Below are 24013 nucleotides of genomic sequence, written 5' to 3'. Positions count from 1 at the left end.
GGTCTGAAATTGAAGGTAAAAACGAGCGAAAATTTTTGGCCGCAGCCGTTTCCTTTAGAACGCCACCGTAATGGAGCTGCAATTTATTGAAATTTCTACAAGACCAGCTGGCGCGGCTGCTTAACCCGTTACATGGCACGATGTCTTCATCGTCGCACTTGCTCGACGCGATAAGGCAGTCACGCAGAGAACGAAGCTTAGACACATTTTTTTCATAACATCGGCTGACAACTATCTAAAATTCGTTCTCTGCGTGACTGCCTAATCGCGTCGAGCAAGTGCGACGGTGAGGATATCGTGCTATGTAACGGGTTAAGCAGCCGCAGCAGCTGGTCTTGTAGAAATTTCAATAAATTGCAGCTCCATTACGGTGGCGTTCTGAAGGAAATGGCCGCGGCCAAAAGTTTTGGTTCGTTTTTACCTTCAATTTGAAACCACATCATTTTTAGAGCGCAGTGCCCCTTTAACCGTCAACGCCGGTTGGAATTCGGTTAATTTTCATGAAATCCCGAGACGGGTTTCTCTGGAGACAGGGTACTCTCAGATCAAAAGTGATACCGTACTGAGATATTTGAATTATATTTTGTGTAACTATTCTACTCTTCATGTAACCTGCATATGACGGTTTTGCAATTTCACTACTTTAAGATGATTTTTTCCATAAAACTTTCAATTGAGAGTGCAATTTTTGCCTTCACGAAATTGAGTGGCAATGTCACCGACTTGTTGCTAAAGTTGAGTAGAATGAAACTGCAATACCACTGTCGGATGGTTATAATGTGGCCTATGAACATGCTCGACATTTGCGCTATTGAAGGTTAATTTAAGGACGCGTATTTCATACTAAAAATCCCAACATTTGTTAGAAATGTGCTGGATAATACAAGATTTTTTAATCTGCCCAGAATTGCTTCAGGCGGCAGTATGTTTGGCATGCCTGATCTAAAGTATTATGAGTGCAGGATTTCGGAAGATGATCACCAAAAAATGTCACCACCCTCCTCGTACCACTGTTCGGCTACAGATTCTTCGGCGCTTCTTCGATATAGGCTAGGCTTACCATATTTTGAAAATGCAAAAAGAGGACACTTTTTCAGAATTTTGCAAGATACAAAACCGGAGTAGAATTCTCAAAAACCGGTGAATTTTTCCCACTTTGCGGTCGGTTGACTAAAAAAAAAAAAGGTCATCACTTGCGCTCAGATCTCAAAATACCGTCTTTTACTCTACATTGCCAGGTGGATGACTAAAAAAAAAAAATAAAGGTCATCTTTTCGCTCAGAGCTAAATTCACCGTTTTTCACTCCGAAATATCCGCCGGACCGTCACTTCTGTGCTAATTTGCGGCATATCAGACCTACATTTTCAAAAAAGAGGACAAAAGGCCGTCCTCCGAGGACACTTTCAAAAAAGTCAAAAAAGAGGACAAATCCTCTTAAAAGAGGACGTATGGTAAGCCTAATATAGGCCCTATGCCCGGGATCAAAACAGTGCTCCCCATGACACCCGTAAATGTTTCCCCATAAACACGATACAATTTTATAAATGTCAAAATATTTTTTTGCATTTGAACAGACGGATATTAGGGTTGGGGGAATGGAGATATTGGTGTTGGATGTGGGCTAGGGTCCCGGTACTGCCCGGTTGGGGCTATGAATGTCGCCCGATATACCTGAGATTCTACATTTGATGTTATATTCCTCTAAATCCAAACGGGACATTTAGAGAAAACCGGGAAACATTTAGAGCATGAAAATATTCCCCATGCTAGCCTTATGGCTCTAAGGGCGACAATTTAGTTTGTGTTTAGAGCACGTGTTATATGTCTCACCCGCCAATACTACTATGCGCGAGAAACGATTGACATACCGTCACGTTAAATGGAAGGTATGAATGATGTCGTAATAATTCATACTTTTATTCGTGACGTCACATAGTGCATTATGCGGCACATGGTCCGATTCGGTTGAAAAATATACATAAATGTACTTATTATATTCTATGATGTGGAGTATGGTTAAAACAAATGAAAGATAGCGATTTTCGAATGGCCGAGTCCAAGTATGAGTCCGAGAGTCTGTGTGTTACGTGAGACGACATTACGGCATACGTTTGCATTATGCTTCATACAAAATCGATACCAACGCACTGTGACAATAAAGTCCGAGAGTCTGTGTGTTACATGAGACGACATTACGGCATATGTCTGCATTATGCTTCATACAAAATCGATACCAACGCACTGTGACAATAAGGGGAGGCATTATTGATGTCATAATTATTCATAATCAGTACTCGTGACGTCACATAGTAGATTATGCGGCCCATGGATCGATTCGGTGAACGAATATACATAAACGTACTTATTACATTATATGATGTGGAGTATGGTTAAAACAAATGAAAGACAGCGGTTTCGAACAGCCGAGTCCGAGTATGAATCCGAGAGTCTGTGTGTTACATGAGACGACATTACGGCATACGTTTGCATTATGCTTCGTACAAAATCGGAATAATGTATGATGTAAACATACACACGTAGGATACTGACCATAACTTTTTATTCTTGACCTAACAGAATATAGTATGCATATAAGGGTTACCGATTCGGTCCAATGCCTATACATATACATAGGCAGCGCTGTCTCTTACGTTGAATATGGTGGAAAAACAGAAACAAATATAAATTTTCACGCGGCGCAACCCGAGTCCGAGTCTATCTCTGTTACCTGAGACGGCATTACTGACGAGCCGTTTGCTGTTTACGTTATTAGAAATATGCGTTAGGGTGTCCAGTGAACAAAGACACGCACGCTATGTTTCATAATTGTATATTCGTGACGTCACGAAATCCTGTCTGTGGAAGAGGGATACCGATTCGGTTCAACACATTTATATAGACATACTTGATACTGCGTCGTAGGTGGAGTATGTTTGAAAAAATGAAATGTAACTTTCAACCATTCGAGACCGAGTCCGAGTCTCTATCTGTTACGTGTGACAACGATACGAACTAAAATTCGCGATAGGCGTTCTCACAAATCCGTGTTAAGGTGTCCGGTTAACATAAACGCGCAGGATATTTATCATTCTTTTTATTCCTTACATCACGATATATATACTGCGTATCAGATGTAACGATTCGGTGTAATATATAAATAAACTTGATACGGTGTTATACGGAGTATGGGTGAAACAAAATGAATAATAGCAGTTTTTAAACGGTTGAGTCTGTCTCGCTTCCTGTTTCCTGATACGGCATTACTGCCTATTCATTTATTACATATCCATGTTAAGGTGTGCGGTAAACATATAAACGCATGCTATTTATCATAATATTAGTACATGTATAATACATATTTATGACTATACTCATGTATCTTAGGTGGAGTAGGATTGCAAACAAAATAAAAATGTAGATGTTCAGACGTACGAGTCATAGTTTGAGTCCCTAGTCTATGTCTGTTACTTGAATCGGCAATACGGCCCGACCTTTTGCAATAGGCGTTTTTCCGAATCCGTGTCACGGTATGCGGTAGACAGACACATGCATGATATTTGTCATAATTTTGATCCCTGATGTCATTGAAACATACTGCACAAGAGGGAAGGCGCCCGTCATTGCCTATCTGCAATGAAAACATCGATCGCACCGTCACCGTAAATGATAGGTAATAATGAAGTTATATTGCATGGTGGTGGAAGGGAGGCGGTGGGAAATACAGTAAAATAGCATGTCACGCTTGGTAGTGGCATGCAATGTGATTGGGGCGCCCTGGCGCTCCGCTTGCGCCATGGCTCGTCCGCTCGTCGTATGTCACCCTTCTTCTAATGTCTACTGTGAGTATGACCAGCAGGACAGAAATGCTGCCCAATTTGTTGTTGGCTGCCGGACGGGTTACCACATCCATGCAAAATATTGCAGTTTGGCTGCATTACTTAGGTATTCGTTTATGGGAATATATAAGCAATTCATTGTAGCTGCATTAGTCATTAGATATATGCCACGAAAGCTGAGATACGACAAGCGGACGAGCCATGGCGCGAGCGGAGCGCAGCGCCAGGGCGCCCCAATCACATTGCATGTCACTACCAAGCGTGACATAATGCAATTTAACTATATTTCCCACCTCCTCCCTTCCACCACCCTGCAATATAACTTCATTATTCATTGTTGACTGTAACGCAGTGTCATCGTGACGTAATGCAGTCACACGATATCACAAATAACAAATTTACAATACCGTCACCGTAAATGATAGGTAATAATGAAGTTATATTGCAGGGTGGTGGAAGGGAGGCGGTGGGAAATACAGTAAAATAGCATGTCACGCTTGGTAGTGGCATGCAATGTGATTGGGGCGCCCTGGCGCTGCGCTCCGCTCGCGCCATGGCTCGTCCGCTCGTCGTATGTCACCCTTCTTCTAATGTCTACTGTGAGTATGACCAGCAGGACAGAAATGCTGCCCAATTTGTTGTTGGCTGCCGGACGGGTTACCACATCCATGCAATATTGCAGTTTGGCTGCATTACTTAGGTATCCGTTTATGGGAATATATAAGCAATTCATTGTAGCTGCATTAGTCATTAGATATATGCCACGAAAGCTGAGATACGACAAGCGGACGAGCCATGGCGCGAGCGGAGCGCAGCGCCAGGGCGCCCCAATCACATTGCATGTCACTACCAAGCGTGACATAATGCAATTTAACTGTATTTCCCACCTCCTCCCTTCCACCACCCTGCAATATAACTTCATATGACCAGCTGGACAGAAATGATGCTCAATTTGTTGTTGGCTGTCGGACGGGTTACAACATCTGTGCAATATTGCAGTATTGCTGCATTACTTAGGTATTCGTTTATGGGAATATATAAGCAATTCATTGTAGCTGCATTACTCATTAGATATATGCCACGAAAGCTGAGATACGACAAGCGGACGAGCCATGGCGCGAGCGGAGCGCAGCGCCAGGGCGCCCCAATCACATTGCATGTCACTACCAAGCGTGACATAATGCAATTTAACTATATTTCCCACCTCCTCCCTTCCACCACCCTGCAATATAACTTCATTATTCATTGTTGACTGTAACGCAGTGTCATCATGACGTAATGCAGTCACACGATATCACAAATAACAAATTTACAATAATAACCACTTTTAATCATATATATATATTGCTCATCCAACAGGAATTGAGCATAATTTGTTCCTGTCCTTGTCATGCTTATTGCGAATAGTACAAAAATTGCCAGTGACATATAACGGCTTGATCCGGACTACATATGAATCAGTAGGGTACAAGCTCACACGGATGATAGTAGCGCGATTATAAATCCACCCCTCGTATGTAACGCGGGTCGCCTTGATGATACATGTCGACCAATTGTGAACAGACACCGGTCGACATAACATTGATTGGCGCCCGATAATGAACTAAATACTGCTGGTCGACATGATATTAGGTATTCAGTGACGTCATGCATAAAAATGATGATAAAACTTATGTGTGTGTATGTACAACATCGCCCGCATTAGCACGTTTTGAGTTTCCACCCGGTTTAGTATAGGAGACGGGGTTAAATATTCCCATGTTCATGGAATGGATGGAATAAATCTATAAGTGACGCATAATGTATTCCATTACGTCACTGAAGAAAAAATAATAATGAATTTACTGCGCGCATATGTTTATGCTACCTCGAAATATATATGTTATGTTATAATTTGGTTCAATGTCATTTTGAAAATGAGCCGATTGTGACCGTTGTTTGATAATATGTAACAGTGGTCGGCATGATAGTAGATGTCGCCCGATAATAAATGATGCTCAATGGTAACAAATGCTACTTGCATACCTATAAATCGGTATGGTCTAATTTAACACGGATGATAGGAACACTATTATTGATATAATGATAATATATAATGCTGGTCGACATGATAATATATGTCGCCCAATTGTGAACTAACATCGGTCGACATAACATTGATTGTCGCCCGAATATGAAATATACACTGCTGGTCGACATGATAATAGATGTCGACCGAATCTTAATTTAATCTCCATCGACCCACAATTTATAACGTCTTGCGACAGGATAGCAAATGATGTCAAATGCTCATTTGAATGTCTAACATCATGGTTTTGTTATAGTTCGGTATTGTACATTTGATACGCATTTCTACTCTCTATAGAAGGTAGCCGGTATGGTGGAATCCGATCGTTAGTTATAAAATGTGTGAATAACCCAGTAGAAATTAATCTGGTTTGCCGACATACTTCAAATTTGTACCGGCTATCGATATGGTGTTAAATGTCGTCCAATGCTAAGATCAGTCACCACCTATGCAATCTATAAAGGCGTTCGCATGTTGATAAATGGTACCCAACGCTGCGTTAACTCGCGATAGGGCTGGGCAAAATCGAGTACCTGAGTGATTCGATTCTGAATCACGTAAAATGCTTCGAGTCGAGTCGAGTAATCGAGTATCACTCATTATGACGTCACAACAGAATGTAATATGTCCAAGTTCAAATACATATCTGTTATGCGACCACAAAACATAAAATGCCTGTTATCCATTACATTAAACATACCTTGGTATTTTTAGACGACAACGATTTCATTGCAATTGGTGACAAATGCTGTGGGAAGATCATGACTTCGGAAATGTGCTATTTCCAGTAGCGTTCGTAGCTTTGTACTATATGTTTCGTATGCTACGATGCGGCCAATCAAGGTTTCAAGGCATCAATAGCAAAAGTTAGTATTGAAAATACAATTCTCTTTGACAAATTACCTTTCAATGGCGAGGAGCGTATAATTTCAGTACTCAAAAAAATCGTGTTTTAGTACTCGACTCGAATCATTAAAATTAATACTCGATTCAGATTCGAGTACTCGAATCATTGTGCCCAGCCCTACTCGCGATCACCATGGTGATGCACTAAATCGTTCCATTACGCATGAAAACTGATGACATCGGCAAAACGACTGCCGACTAGTGCTTGAAATCTGATAACATATCAATTTTTGGTTTGCCGTCGGTACAATCAGATTAAGTTGATCGATGCAATGCTAATATATAGCACTCATTGACATACTAGTAGATGTCGCCCGATTATGAATGAATAACACCTGTCGGTATGATGTTTAATGTCGCCCGTTCCTAAATGCTGCTAAATGGTGACCAATGCTAATTTGGATTTTTACCCACAATACGTTTTAGAAAGAGGTATGGTGCAATTGAAATAAGCTGGCATTAACAATAGGTTTGACGCCAACAACTCGAACCATACTATGATATCAGGGTGTTGAACAACGTCGTGACAATATACTTAATGTGGCCGCTATAATGTTAATTTAATATATCGGCCGACATGATAAAATAAGATGGATACCATTCGTTATAACGCGTGTAGTCGTCACAAGGAACACTGATGATGCTGTTCGATAGGTGTCCCGAATATTTGGGTATAAGCATGCACATTGATGTTCGATACGATAGTAGAGTCGGAACTGATTTTTAATCGACACCTCATATATAATGTCGTTAAATATGATAGTAAATAAGGTCCAATGATAATTGTGTTGGCTGATTCGATAGATATACGTTCATCATGCGCCTTAACATGGATCTATAATAAGACATGATGCGAACGGGTATGCCATAATGCCGCCTCACGTCGCACACAGAGACACATACTCTGGCTCGGCCGTTTGAAAACCGATCGTTTTCATTTTATTACAACCATACTCCACGTAAGATACCGCAATATTTCATCGATATATGCGTATGTATTTGACCGAATCGGTAGCCCGGTTCCGTTTAATGTAGTCCGTGCCGTCGCTAATACACATTATGATAAATATCAGGCTTTTATATGTGTACCGTACACATTACAATGGATATGTGATAAAGCTTATTGCGAAGGGTTAGGAGGCCGTAATCCCATCTCAGATAACGGAGAGATACTCGAAATCAAAATCAGACTCGGCCCTTTGAAAATCACTATCTGATAGTTGTTATGAAACATACTCCACATAAGAGAGTGACTTGAGTATATTTCTATATACGTATTAAACCGAATCGGTATTCCTGATCCGCAGCATGTATTCAGTGATGTCACGACTACCAATTATGATACATATTATGCGTACAAATGTATGTATGTAATATGTATACCGCACACATTGACACAGACGAGTGAGAACGCAGGCCGAAAATTGATATTACGTATTTCATTCTAAGGTAACATACTGAGATCCAGCCTCGTATTCGGACGCGTGCGTGTGGAATGGCAGTTTTCGTGTTTTTTTCCAAACTCCACATATAAGAGATCGCCTCGTGCATATTTATATGTATATGTATAGGACCGAACCGGCATACCTCTTAATCATAATGTATTCAGTGACGTCACGAACTAAAGTTAAGATAAATATCAAGCGTGTATAATATGCTTACCGTACACCTTAAAATGGATACTGCATAAAGTAGGCGGCGGTTAGGACGTCACGCCGTTTCATGTAATGGTCAGAGACTCGGACTCGACAGTTTGAATCCGCCATTTATCACGGGTTTTCTGCCATATCTACTATAAGGGACAGGGTTAAAGTGTCGTCTATATATGTAGTGGACCCAATAGTTAGATGGGTTACGCATAACGCGTTACATGACGTCACGATTAAAAACGTAAGAATTATTTGAACGCACATATATGTTTAAAATGTATATCAAGATCTATATGTTACAATGATTATTGCGAACGGTTATGCCCCAATATTATAGTATGTCGAAAAAAACCGGATTGTTCCGGACTAGTGATCCGGAAGACAGATGGATCGGTAGGTACAAGTTCACACGGATGATAGTAGCGCGATCACAGATCCAACCCTCGTATGGAACACTGGTCGCCTTGATAATACATGTCGACCAATTGTGAACAGATACCGGTCGACATGACATTGATTGGCACCCGATAATGAACTAAATACTGCCGGTCGACATGATATGAGGTATTTAGCGATGTCACGCATCGAAAATGACGAAAAAAATTAATGCGTGGGTATGTAAACCGCACGCATTAGCACGGTTGAGTAAGAACGTCTACCCGAAACTTATATTACGTAATGCATTCTCGAGTAACATCTCAATAATCGTACTCGGACTTGTGCGTTTGGAAATCGACATTTTCATGTTTTCCACTTCAACGCAAGAGACCGGCTCACGTATATTTATATGTATGTATTGCACCGAACCGGCGTCCATTTTCTTCATGATGTATTAAGTGACGGCATGAACAAAAGCTTAGATAGCTATGACGTTGTATGTATCAATCGTACATATTAAAAAGGGATATGGAATACCGCCTAATGCAAGCGCTTATGACGTAGCGCCGTTGCGAGCGATAGACACAGGCTTGTACCCGGACTATAAAGTATTAATTCGTCCTTTACATATTCCTATGTAAATGTCATGGATCGGATAAATCTATCGGTGACGCATAATCTATTCCATTACGCCACGAACGAAAAACATGATAAAGATTTTACAGCACGTATATGTTTCGAAACTACCTCGATATGTATATGTTTACGACGCCTATTGCGATAGTTAGGCCCTAATGTTATATTATGTCGCCCAAAACCGATTTACCCGGTTTAGGGTCAAAGTCGGAGTTAGGGCATCCCAAGATTACGGTTGGGGGAGGGGTATTAGGGAAGAGAAAGGAGGGATATTAGTGTTGGATGTGGGTTATGGTCAAAGTTGGGGTTAGGGTATCCCAAGATTAGAGTTGGGGGAGAGGGGGATATTAGGGTTGGGGGAGGGGGGTAATAAGGTCGGATGTGCGTTAGGGTTAAGGTTGGGGTCAAAGTTTAGGTTAGGGTATCCCTAACTCACATCCAACCCCCTTCCCCCAACCGTAATATTGGGAAACCCTAACCTCAATTTTGACCCTAACCCACATCCAACTCTAAGAACCCCCTCCCCCAACCCTAATATCCCCCTTCCCCAACCCTGATCTTGGGATACCCTAACCTCAACTTTGACCCTAACCCTAACCAACATCCAACTCTTATATCCCTCCCCCACCCCAAATATTCCCCTTCCCAACCCTAATCTTGGGATACCCTAACCCACATCCAACCCTAATATCCCTCCTTCCTCTTCCCTAATACCCCCTCCCCCAACCGTAATCTTGGGATACCCTAACTCCAACTTTGACCGTAACCCACCTCCAACCCTAATACCTGTCTCTCCAAAGGCAAAAAACAGTTTATTTTGACGTTTATAAAATTGTATCTTGCTCATGGGAAACACTTGCTGGTGTTACGTGAAGCACTGTTTCGATCTCGGGCTTATATCGAAGAAGCGCATCACTGCACTGCATCACTGCATCACCTAAATATCACTGCATCATGGCCTGATTACTGACACAATGACCTTTTTGTAGTCATCATCATCTCGGGCTGAACAGTTACATGTCGTAGGTCAGGGATCACGTACTCAAAATGGGTAATGGGGCAATTTTGCAAAATCAAAACATACATAGATTATACCACTGGTTCTTAACCAGTGTTCCACGGAACACCAGGGGCTCAGCGAGTCAGTCTCGGGGGGTCCGCAGGAGGTCAAGACACACAAAACGCATACATATGATTTGCGATGGTTCCCCATAATTGGTATTGAATGAGTTGTGAATACCGTGGTTTTAGGTCGTGTGCAGTGCCGTATGTGTAGGGGGTTAAAATTGAACTCCTCTCCTCCCTGTCCGATTCTATCTCCAATATTCATTGCAATGGTTTTAAGAGGTATTCCCATTCACGACTTATAACCTGTAGTCCAGCCCGAACTATCAACCCCTGTGGCTAATTTCGTGATATCATCTCGGAGAATCCTTTAGTCTTTGATCCGTATATATAGTCGAGGATGAATTACATTTAAAAGTAACTTATACCAGAAGGTAATCACAGATCGTGGCGCACCAGACCCTTACGGGAGATAAGCGCCACTACTACTTTTTACCATACTGTAGTACTGAAATTTTAAAAATTTACTCGAATCTCGCCATTTTCATTTGGGGACAGGTTGCCCCCCGGATTATGTGTGTATTTATCAGTTTTACTGTGAATAAAGAGGTGTTCCATGGGACACTAGGAATTCTCTAGGGAGCTAGTCTCCCTAGCTCTCTGGAGGCCATGACACTCACTCAACTCTCACATACGAATTGTGATGATACACCCGTCTTGACCATTATTGGTTGCAGACATGTAGGGCCGATAAGTAGTCGTATTGTGGCCGTTGTGGTGGTACGGCGTGTGCAATAGCGTACACATGGGGGATTGAGGTTTGAAATCTAAACCCAGAAACGCCATTTCTGTCTCCAATACATTTGTAATCAAGCAATTGGTATCACGCTTGCGTTTGGACCGGTCAATACGACGACACTTTACAAGTTGTTAGGCCTCGCATTGCTAAACTGTTATCTAAAAGGGAACAGCAGATTTGCAACGAATATTTATTATAATCTTTCAGTTGTGTGCGGAAATATTATTGTAATTGTTTTGTTCTTTTAACACTAGCCTATATTGATGCACACCATTGCACAGCAGCTCAATATGAGCACCAGAAATCTATAGTGTGGGACGTTTGGCGGGTCCGATAGTCGTGCTATGTATCCATCTATGGTGCAAAGTTTTTGCAAAAAATGCTATAGTTCTCCGATACCACGTACTGGTATATGAACATTTTTCGTTGCGCTATCACTGAAATTATTCGCAATCAATGAGGAAATCATATTCTAGCTTTAAACGAGACATCGAACATCTTCGGGACTTCTGTAAGTCCGGAATTGCCATCGTCTAATTCGGGCAACGGTCTAGACGAATCGGGAACAATCTCAAAGCGTTGAACTATGCTGGTTAGGAAGAGAAATATTTCCATTCTTGCAAGCTGTTCTCCAAGACAGAATCGAGGACCGACTGAAAAAGGGATCACTCTTCGATGTTTGTTGAATTTCCCGTCTTCGTCCAGAAACCGTTCAGGATTGAATTCCGACGGATTTTCGAAGTTCTTCGGATCGTGGTGGACCGCCCATATGTTGGGCAAAACCTGTAAACAATTCAGGATGACAACAGTTGTCGAAAAATAACAGTTTTTTTTGCTTACCATTTGCCCTTTCGCCATGTCGTATCCGCGAAATGTCACATTTCGGACAGTCGCGTGAGGGACTGCGAGAGGAGCCAGAGTCCTGTGTCTCATAAGCTCGAGGATGAACGCGCTCACATACGGCGTGTCATCTTTGTGCTTCATTGAGGGCAATCCATCACCTGAGGAATTATTCTTACTGTTAGATGGATTTCAACAACGTCCAATTCCAGTGGATCACATATCTTGTCAGGTATTGGTATGACTACGTAGCAGGCTATAAATAAGGCATGTTCACTGGTTAAAGTGAGTAAGAACCAGTCCGTAACAGCATTGAAAATCCACCATCATTAGTCATTATTGCAAATCGTGTCGAAATGAGTTATGCCATAGTATGATCCGATCACGTAACTATATGATTGTCAGCAATGTTGTACATCAATCATTCCGACTACGTTTCGACAGTGTTACGTTTCAGACGACTAAATAATTTGCCAGTACATGCTGAATTTGAAGACTCTCATATTATTGCCGAAGGATGGTGATGTCAAACGGCCGCAAAAACAATCACACGTTGCTAGTAAAGTCACTAACAAAGCATAATTTGAAATTACCAATAACTTTTTTAACTTCTTCGTGGACTTTACGTTGGATATTTGGACGATGGGCGAAAACCAGCATGGCCCATCTAAGAGTGCTCGAAGTCGTTTCCGTTCCCGCAACAAACAAATCTCGAACTATTTGATAGAGTTGTCTTTCCTAGAAAAAGGCCTCGTTGGTTTGAAACTGCTACAGCGAAGGGATGGTTCGAACCCCTGAAAGGTTTTGGCTCGTATGAACACAGAAGGTTGGCTGTGAACGCGAACATGAACACGAAACTCTGACGTCACGTGGCGTCACAATTATGATCTCAAACACGACATTCGCATTGTACAACACTTGAGGGATCAAACAGATTAGCTACGCAATAATTTCAGCCAAAGATGTTGAAATATCTCAATATTAAATATCTATTAATAAAATGTTCACAGTGAAGGACCTACCAAGGTTCGTTTGTGAACGTGAACCTCCAATTTTATGAGGTTCACACACAGAAGGCGAACGTGAGCCTCACGTTCGCACCGTCCCTAAATATACCTTGTCAGGGGTTGAGCAACCACCTCGGCGCAACGGGTATCGAAACACGTCCCATTTCAAACTCGAAACCCCGTCCTTTTAAAATGCCGACTGTATTGTAATTGAATCTTTGTTCTAGTTCTAGTTGCGAGTGTCGAAAAGTGAGTTATTGACATAATTGAGGAGGACTCGGGGGTTGATGTGAGAAATTTCGGCCACGTGAGAGTCGGAGGTGTAGGAGTATGAGACACGAAATTTGATTTTTCGGAGTCGGAAACAGAACCGCAGAAGCAATTTGCAATTGCTAAGAGTAGGAAGTATAGGAGTCGCCGATTAATTTGTGCGATTCCCCAGCGCTACGGAAGCAGGATTCTGGAATCGTAATAGAAATCGAGTATTCATCCGTGCATACAAGTAATCCGTCTTTATTAATTTCTTATCATCGGTTGGCGAAACAAATCTCTCGATCATTGTTGGCATAGAAACAAAACTTGATGAATGAAAGTGTAACGTATACTTCAATATATGCTCAAGTCAATGGGGCATCTGTGATCGCTCAAAATTTTCAATATTCTCTCAAGAATTAAAGCTGCATACAAGTAGGGTTGCATTTAAAACAAAAATCAATTTAAAACAAACATGTTTAAAACGATAGGCCCTTGTTTAAAACATGTTTTTTTTAAAGCTAGGACGTCAGGAATATTTAATTGTGACGTCATAATGGGTTGACATTGGCAATTGAAAATATAGGGTAAATATAGCTCCTTTGACGAAATGTCTGTACTATTGCTGTTGAACCGACTATTTTGAGGGTTCCAAGCATCCCACATCGTCACATCGATATACTTCGACGATATCGGGTGGTAATTGTCCGTAGGCTCATACAGCATGTTTTTTGGAAAATTTACACAATTATGGCATAGTTTTACAACTTATAAAAAACCCAATTTTTTTTTAAAAGGCTTTGTTTAAAACAAACACCGTTTGTTTTAAGTGCAACCCTACGTACAAGACCTACCCAGTGAAGAATACTTGAGTCAATTAGTTAGATTGGAACGAAGCTTTGGCTTATTAATATTTATTGTCAAAAATGTTTGATATACCCTAACAAAACAAGTACCGTCTTGTCAACCTGTCAGGGTCTATGTTTCTCTGCAAAATCCGCGGATAGTGGCTCGCGGAAGAATTATTGTAGAGTTAAAGAAAAATACCGCCAGATTCACGGAGGCCATTTATGAAGAAACATAGCGTATGTATTTATGTATATTTAGCATAAGTGCTTACAGGAAAATTAGAATTAAACTGAAACTAATTTGACTAAAACCATTTGACGCGGTAAACAAGCATAGTAGCAGATTGATGTGGCAGCGGGCCCCATTATAATGTAATAATGTAAACCTCCCTTGACCTTATGTTGCTTACTCCTGATCTAGCTAGCCCATACTCACGCAGAACGATGAGTCGTTCGTATCATTACTTTGCATACGAATCAAGTATTCATCAATAAAATCTCGTGGATTCTCGGGGTCCAGTGACCTTTTGTGTTCCTCCCATATCTTTCTCAAAATTTCTTGAATGAGAAAAGATTTATTTCAGCGACTCGTCGAAGAGATGGTGAAACGCTGTATTGTCGCATGATAGAAATATAAGACTGTCAGATCCTATAGCACGTTCACTCGAAACAATTTTATGAAAGCATCGAAGTCCTTTTGGAAGCTATTTTAGGGGTGGTACGAACCCCTAAAAGGTTCAGGTTCGTGTGAACGCGAGCGTTTTTGAAAGGTTCTGTGTGAACGTTAACGTGAACCTATGGCGTCACGTGATGTCATATTGATAATTCCGACCTTACATTTCAGTGAAGTGATATACCAGATACCTAGCGACGACCCAGGCCACAATCATGCCATATTGCTGAAGGCTACAGCATGCTGAATTTTTAAACGTCACCAAATGTATCAACTGGAGCAGTCAAATGCTATAATAATCGCTTAAAAGCAATCTCTTCCGTGGCTTTGCCAGCAATTTCGATTTGCATGGGAATATAAGCTTACGCCTTAACGGCCTAGGCCAGATCGGACAATATATTCGGCGTCCGACCATTACTAAATTTACTATATTGATTTTGAGCAGAGTGTAAAACGGGTTTCTATACTTGCTACCAATATTACCCCATAAACAAGCTATAGAGTACCCAATCGCACGGATTCGGTTTTAATGTTACAATAAACATGTCAAATCAAGATGGATCCCGTACGCCATCGAAATTTTTGACATTAGACAACGATGTATTCTTTATATCAATTTCATTGATTGGTGTAATAAGCATCATTCGATGACTACATACGTGTAGTGTATTTCGTTCGTTCTTGATGTTGTGTGATTGCGGGTCAAGCTCACGGTAGAGAGTCACTAAATATTCACAAACGTAGAGCTGATTATTGCGAGCAAACTTTTGTAACAAAGCAAGTAAAGATTTTGAGATCGACAAGGTGCATGCTCGTGTAGTTTTGAATTTTTATGCTATCAGCGCCATGCATAGAGTGGGCCGAAGGTGAGATGCAAAGAATTCCAACCAAAGATGTTATATGACGTGAAAAATGTAATACCTGAAAAAGGTCTACACTGCAGAACCTACCAAGGTTCGTTTGTGAAAGTAAATTTCGGAGGTTCACACACAGAACGCGATGGTGAACCTCACGTTCACACAATCCCTACTATTCAGTACAATGCTTGTATATGGTGCAGTTAATGAAGAACTAACTGAACCATTTCCCCAGGACATTCGAACTATGGAAGTGGGAGCTCGTCACCAAGATCTTTGTAATGAGGTAATAATGTGGGAATGCGGCTGGACGTTCTATCGTGTTGATCTCGGTAATGTGTACAAGAAAATCATATGCTAAACAGTTTAAAGGTCATGAAAAATAGCTGTACACATCTATATTTTCTTTTATTTCGTTGGAAAGTACAAGTTCGGTGATATCTTGAAAATGATATGCTAGAAAAAAATTATTGGCAGATTTGGAATCAGAGTGAAAAATATACCGAAAATCACAAACTCACGTTCTCATTTAAAAAAAATCCAGTGAAATGTTGTTCGCCAGTGATAATATCAGACATCGGAAAATTTCTGGAGCATTTGCTTTTATTTTTGCATTATGATATGAAATATATTAGGAAACTGTATACTGCAATTACGGCAGGAAGTAATGGTAGGATGTAATAAGCGACTGACAGTATCCAGACTTGCCGTTGACTTTGTCTATAGTCTATACTGCAGTGGTCGGGAACCTATGGTTCGCGAGCCATATGTGGCTCTTTTGGGTAAAAGACAAATTTTTAATTTTGTACTCAATTTATCAATATTGCTGCAACTTGTTAGTAAATTTCGATGACGACCCGGATAATTATTCTCTTGGCAGCATAAACATGTCGTTGAGAGGTTAACACAGTTGGGTAAGCAGGGTATGGGGTTCGTTACCCCCCATTCGAAAATCCTAAAATTTAAGTTGCTGTCGCGCCGGCGACTGAAACCACTGGCAAATTCGATCGATACCCGCCATCGCGCGCCTCGAAATCTTGAATTGCACGATACCTTGTTTGATACCTTGACATGGCGACGCTTGTTGGACAATGCAGTTTTCAAATACACATTGACTTCCTGCTCTACGCCGATAAAGTAAACTTCCTTAGAAGTGACATTGACAATTACCTGTTTGGCTCCAGCTACGCATACGGGAAAAATATGGCGCAAACTATGAATCCCATATATTAGTGCTACCAATACGTCACGAATATTCAATTGTGACGTAACAGTTGATTGACATGTATGGCTCTTTGGGAGTTATAGATGGAAATATTGTGTCAATATGGCTCTTCGGTCGAAAAAGGTTCCCGACCACTGGATAGCATCATAATGGATACAAATAATATCCAACATCATATTTGTAAATAGCTTTCAATACAACATCCATTGTAGCAGTATATTTATTAAACTCGAAGACTTTTCGGGTGCCTCTTTTCAAGAGTTATCGGCACACTGAAGGGATTTAAACAGATTTAAAAGCAAAACCAAAAAGGCAAAGTATGACGCAACAATCAAAATCACAGACCATGAAATTCGCATTGTATCAATGGCAACAATCACAAACTACGAAGTATACGGACAAACGGTACTATAGTAACAGCACAATTTGTAAATAAACAATTACACGCACGGAACAACACGCACTAATGAGAAATTTGTAGGTTATAGAGGAAATCTTTCTGACTGCATAAAATAGGTTTGCTCAACTGAATAATAGTAGACTCCAACACTTTTAAATGAAACACAGACCTACCACGCGCAATGACAGTGAACATATTGTCATCATAGTGCTGTGCACAGGCAAGGTTTTCGCTCAGATGCTGACCGATTGACGAAGCATATGCTTGGTAATCATCATAGCAGTCTGTTTTTGCAGCCAATTTGCACTGACGTGCGAGCTCCGTGCGCTCATTTGCGCATGTTTTTGACCGAATCAATTTTGTAAATCTAGTTATCAGTGTTAAAATCACGCTCCATGCATAGCAATGAAAAGGGTCGCTCACCAAGAACGTAATCTATATCTTCGAATATCCGCTTGTGTGCTTTAGAAAATGGCGGAATGAATCTTAGTTGAGGTGCGAGCATTAGCATATTGACACAAAATGCATATATTTTATCCGAGAACCTAATAAACAATAGCCCGTGCAAGTATATGATATTATGTCTTGTAATGCAGATAACTCACTCCGCATTAACAGCCTTCAGCATTCCCTTGAAATCTTCATCATCGTACGAAAATCGTGACCCCAGAACGACATTGCATATTACATTTGACACAGCAGCAGACAGAGTTTCCTGCAATGAATGTTACATGTTTCACGAGGACCAAAAAGGAATGCGATAGGCTATCGTAACGGCGTTAACAAATTGATACAATAGCTAATAACTCAATACCAGTTATCTAGACGGGAACAATATGATATTCAACTCGAAATTGAGACTAGTCATCTTCGCAATCTGACACAGATGACTGCATGGGAATATTTTATTCGCATAGCGATCGTCTTCGGGTATTTTATCGCCAAATTTGGGCCTTCACTGTTAAGTTTGCGTGGTCATATGCCGCTCAAGAGTCGATTTCCTTGCCATTTTGTGAAAATATTCTTCAACTTTTTCGCATGCACGGACGTTCGCAAGTGATGCCGAAACAGCTTGAGGTAGAATAAATATGGCAACATGAATATATCGTTAGGAGGAACAAAAGAAGTAAACTAAACAATAACAAGAAAAAAAACATCTCAACAACTTTACAATTTTGTAAATTACTTTACTGCCCAGTGCTAAAATGTTCTTGTGGTCCATTACTGATGTTTTTCATGTTTAGAGAAAAATCATTTTATTACTTGGCAATTGAAGGGTTGTCCGTTTCGTGATCCAATTTCGTGACATAATTTTTCAATTTCTTCGATTATCTTGCCTTCCATGCTTCGTTTTCCAACCCCAAGCCTACATTAAATCCGCCCGATTAGTCGGGCAGTTTATTCAGTTGGAATCCGCACATACCCCCTCAAAGTTGCAAGAGCGAACTTTCTTTGAATCTTGTACTCCTCGTTGAACTCCTGGAAGATCATTCCGTAACCTCCGGTCATTTTGTGAATAAACTCGTTGCGGGGTCGATCGGAAAATACGTCACTTTGTTTTACAAGCGCCTTAATATGCATGAGATGTAAAAAAGTGAAATATAGGGTTGCTATAGCAATCTTACTCATATCTGGTAGAGAAATAGAACGACTTACTTCCTGTATGCTTTCGTAGTCGTTAAGGACGACGATATTCTTAGATCCCAGTTTCACGTTAATGATAGGTCCGTATTTCTTTGACAGTTCAAAATACCTTCTGGAAGGATACTTACCGATAAATGGTAAGTAGCCCAAAGCTGGAAGTCCCCATGGACCTGGTGGTCGATTTTCACGATTACGGCAAAAATATACGAACAACAGTACCAACGCTACCGCTAGTAATTGGTACAGGCCAACGGAATCCAGCATCACCTATACAGAATCAATAAATATCATTATGGACGTGTATAACCCTGGCACACATGCAATGTTCTAACTGTCAACTATGCGGCGATATATACATTATAATGTGGTATACCACGCAACCTCAAGGCCTTAGTAACGTCAGTTACGAGCACGCCGAAGAACGTTTGTCTGTAATGTCATTGACGGTTAGTTTAACCACAGTGTCCTCATTGCGATTCGTTCACGCGTTACATATTCTATTCCTCCCCTGCTCCAGATTCGTCTAATCAGCTGATATCTAACTGTGACGTGCAATATTATTTGTATAAAAATTCGTGATAGGTAAATCCCGAATCGCTTGTAATGAACATTGCAAAAATTTAACAGTTGCGGCGTTGCAGGTAACTGTAGTCTTTTTTTAAATAAAAATATGCAGAAATTAGTACATTCCTTCCTCAGAGAAGACCATGTTTGCCAATGTAGACAGAGGCAAAGACAAAAAGAAATGATCGTGTAGTAATGTCTTGACAAATTTGTTTCCTGAATCTCAAATTCGATAGCTTTGCAAATACTTTTCTCAAGATATGCAGATTTTATTGTATTAATTTGCATTGGTTGTGCTCATTTCGTTGCTAATATTTTCAGTTTATATGTACCATGCCATTTGGAGTTCAATGTGTATACTTGCATAGTTCTACATAACAGATTTCGTTGATATCGTTCTTCAGTTATATGCACCATACTTATGAAGCGCAATGTGCATCTCGTCATGCAGTATATGTGTATTGGTCCCTTATATATGCCTGCAATAGACTATTTTTACAAGCATTCTGCCTTGGTGTGTTAGTAGAGTGCCAGAAACAGGAAGTATTATGGCAATATGGCATTTTTTGACCAGTGAAGTGCACATCTGGTAAGGGTTGAAAGATCGACTTTCGCCCTCTTAATGTTCAGGTCAAAAGGTTGGGTGTGAGGCCTTGTTTTTCGTAGGACATGGTTCACGTCATTATTTCCATTTGCCCAAAGGCAATTTACGGCACTAGTAAGCATGGCTTACTCGGCGAAAAACACGAAAAAAATCGTATCAATTGAAAGTTACCGTGGTACTGATTACGTAAAATATAAATTTTATTGTGCTCTTTGTTCTAGCACCCGTCAAAATCAACTTCAAATTTTTCATTGTAACGGTGTTTTGCATTGTGACGGAACAAAGCCATCGGGAATAGTATGTCACATTTGAATAAAATATTCATATTTATTCCCGAAGCTTTTCGGCTGACCCTCGTCACGGGATATCGTCAGCAATATTGCGAGAATTCGAATAACTATGTTGAACAACAATATATATCGCTAATTATGACGTCACACAGAAAATATACAAAGTTAGGAAAACGAGAGAACTGAAGCGTTGGCATGGAGATAGCGAAGCAAAACAAGTTAATGCGCGATTTTCAAATGATTCACAAATTCTTTCTGTTGGCATAAAAAGCTTCGGGAATAAATATGAATATTTTATTCAAATGTGTTATGAAGTTCTGTACTCCTAAGCGTCTCTTTGAATAGTATGTCGCAAAACAGGAACAAGTGCACGTTGCACATCGAGAGTGTGAATGCTTAATCGCTTGTGTAACAATGGCCAATACGCTTGCGGTTTGCGCAGCTCATAACTTGGTTACAGATTGCACTATTGCGTCATAATATCAAACTCAGTTACAGTTCAAAATTCGAGACTGATTTTTGGGGTTCCAGGACCACTAGCACGAGAAAAATTAATACTTTCGCAATCAGTACCACGGTAGCTTTCAATTGACACCAGTTTCATCAATTTTCGCGCTCGGAAAGCCGGTCAAAAATTGCCGCAAAACCGCCTTCGGTCAAATGGAAAGTGAGATGTAACCCAATCGCAATAAGCCATGAGATTTGCTTGAGACCACACCATTGTAGGACAATAGGGTTTAAACTTATCAAAAAAGCATTGGTCGTACCATACTGGTATGCGCTCGAGATTATCAGATCACGATCAGGCATATATCTATACCTCGATCATCGATACATGCCACTTAAGTTTAATTTCTTGTCTTTTTCGTTAGCTTATGTTATTCTTAACCCCGGGAAGACGGGGCGCAATGGATACAGGAGTACAATGGTACATCGTGAATATTTTAAAAACCCGACAGGAATAATATACATCTCTTCGATGATGTAATGTTATATCAGGTGTAGTCCTGATGTGGTTTGATTTCGCCAGGGTCGCTATCTTTATGAGTAAATGACGAGTTTCCTAATTTTGCCTGCGTTAATTTACATCGCTACCTTTCGACTGTGTTTTAGATGACTTATGGCTATGGGGCATAATTGGACAAAAAAGGTAAGTTTTTCAAGTGACTGTGATTTCGTTATTTCTTCGTATTTTGAAATCTTCTTTCTTTGGAAATATACGTTTAATGTTCATCCGTCGTTTTGCTAAAGTTCATTGGTATTTCTGGATTCGAAATATATTTATGACTAAAATTGTGTTTTGGGCACATTGTGCTCCACCTTCCCCTGGTATTTTGATTAGACACCCTTCTGGGCCCACAGCATGTAAATAAGGTCAACGTGGGTGCCTATCTTTTCATTTAATCGTAGTATTCCGGTGTTTTGAATTTATAAAAATAGTTATACCAGGAACTATAGACAATGCGTGAAGTATCATAGCCAGGGCCAGGGGCCAGGATGTGTGTCCAACAAATTACTGCTCAAAACATTCGGTGTCCTAAACATAAAAGATATGCCAAAACTTAGAAATTGATAAGTTATGTATAGGCTATCAGTTCCACTGTGGTCACTGCCAATGGCTTCTTAACTCGCTATCAAAAGTGTATATATAAGTACAAAGTACTAAAGTACAACAGACGCCCGCCCACGTCGTCCAACTACCATATGGCCGAGGCCGACAAATAAGATCATCGCTTTATCAAATATGCCGGGCCTGCACTGTGAAATAGTATCTCGCCGGCTATCCTACAGTGATCGAGCATGTCCCTGTCCATATCCACATTTAAGTCGAAATACAAACAATTACTATCACTGGATCAATACTAGTCAGCGCTCTAGTTTACCGGATCACGACCTGAAATATCGATCTCGCCTTCCGACACATGCCACCTCTTTTTGTCGCCTGACCTTTTATATTATCTTCTTTACTTTTCATTCAGTGCACATGCCTCATTTTTTACATCGCCTAGGCCAAGTGGGTGTGTGATTTCGAAGACTACTCCAAGTCGTTTCGACAGTTTCCTATCTTGCATTGTATCGCAGTCTTGTGGTGTATTGAAATGATGAAATTGTTAGCAATAAATTGAATTGAATTGAAGTGACGCCCATTCATCACACAGTCTTCATACGCACCGAAGTGAGATAGTGAATAAATCGTCAGACGACGGAACTATCGACGACATTACCGATTTACCACTGCATTGTACTGTACTACACTGCAACAACTTTCATCTGCCTGCAACATATCCGGCGTATTGCTCAAGACATTTAGAAAGTTATTCAACAACTGTGCGTGCAACAATATTGTTGCGAGATTGTTGTAGGATAGATCGGTCACGGCTCAATGGTTTGATACACAGGTTTGATATACAGGACGCGTCTCAAGCAATCCGACGCTAATGTAAATAAGCGAAGAGAAGTGGCGAATACACTACTGAGCCGCGTTTATATTGAACTTTCTCTCCGCCTCACCTCAATTTTGTTACGAGTCTCGACTCTCGAGTCTCGACTACAGCTGTCTTTAGCTATAATTCACATGATTGTGTAATAATTAAGTGTCGATTCTTTACCTGAAGATTCAATATGAAAGCACTTTATGCATAGTAGTATTGCAGTTGAATGCAATAAATTGCAATCAAAGATGTTATAATGAAGTGAAGACTGTAATATATGAAAACGGTTCACAGTGCAGAACCTTCCAAGGTTCGTTTGTGAACGTGAACCTCCACATTTCTGAGGTTCACACACAGAACGCGAACGTGAACCGCACACGTTCACACCATCCCTACTTTATGGTTGATGATGACTCAATCACGAGCACTGATTTGAACTGGACTATATGGAAACAGTGACTGCTTGTGACTTCAATTATTACGGTATACTTCGCTACATTGACTTTATTTTGAATAGGGACTATAGCCTACGCATGGACGTACGTAGGCTACGTAATCGCGGCACATAAATAAACAGTCTTCAAAGTAAACGAAGTTCCAGTTCAGTCGGTTTTAGTCCACGCATTAACAGTCAATGGTAGATTATTTATTTTGAATTCCAGGGCCGCTCAGAACAGATTTGTGTCGGGCAAATTCAAATTAGACGGTATATACACTATACAGTCTTCATCTAAAACCGAAATTTATAATTATTTAATAATTTTTATTTTTGACTGTAAACAAGGACACGATATAATTTATTCAATCTGGGCAATCACAATTTACCAAAATACAATTTCTAATCTTCGCAAGTGAAATGGTTTCAGTTAACCAGCGGGTGGATCATATATGATCCACGCTAGGTTTTTCACAACACGTTTCAATCAACTAAAACGACATCTTCGTTGTAGTGGTCATAAACGGTTACAGTTATCGTCTATAAATAGCTATTGTAAATACGTTACTAATATTACTAAAATCTCATATTTTGGCTGTATGG

At 40.4% G+C, this 24013-nt stretch overlaps 3 protein-coding genes across 4 annotated transcripts in view; 1 reads left to right on the top strand and 2 right to left on the bottom strand.

Annotated features, from left to right (window-relative positions):
- The window catches only part of LOC145444240 (CCN family member 2-like), a 288076-nt gene that overhangs the window by 140097 nt on the left and 123966 nt on the right, over nucleotides 1-24013 (top strand). The window lies entirely within an intron of this gene.
- The window catches only part of LOC145444211 (vacuolar protein sorting-associated protein 8 homolog), a 153450-nt gene that overhangs the window by 45144 nt on the left and 84293 nt on the right, over nucleotides 1-24013 (bottom strand). The window lies entirely within an intron of this gene.
- LOC145444249 (cytochrome P450 2U1-like) lies at nucleotides 11515-17773 on the bottom strand. Of its 2 annotated transcripts, none has more exons than XM_080322198.1 (5): nucleotides 16834-17773; nucleotides 14722-14843; nucleotides 12772-12916; nucleotides 12179-12339; nucleotides 11515-12121 (listed from the first exon to the last, which is right to left on the bottom strand). In XM_080322198.1, the coding sequence occupies exons 1-5, from the start codon at nucleotides 16886-16888 to the stop codon at nucleotides 11804-11806; spliced, it is 801 nt and encodes a 266-aa protein (XP_080178324.1). In that variant the 5' UTR covers nucleotides 16889-17773; the 3' UTR covers nucleotides 11515-11803. The 2 variants fall into 2 exon arrangements, with proteins under 2 accessions (XP_080178324.1, XP_080178326.1); XM_080322200.1 differs by lacking the exon at nucleotides 16834-17773 and adding an exon at nucleotides 16337-16817.

This window comes from Botryllus schlosseri, chromosome 8, assembly GCF_051294905.1.
Source record: "Botryllus schlosseri isolate E-star chromosome 8, Bs_hap1, whole genome shotgun sequence".
Taxonomy (NCBI): Eukaryota; Metazoa; Chordata; class Ascidiacea; order Stolidobranchia; family Styelidae; genus Botryllus; species Botryllus schlosseri.
Note: the sequence above shows the minus strand (reverse complement) of the source record. Positions and strands in the feature narration are given on the sequence as shown.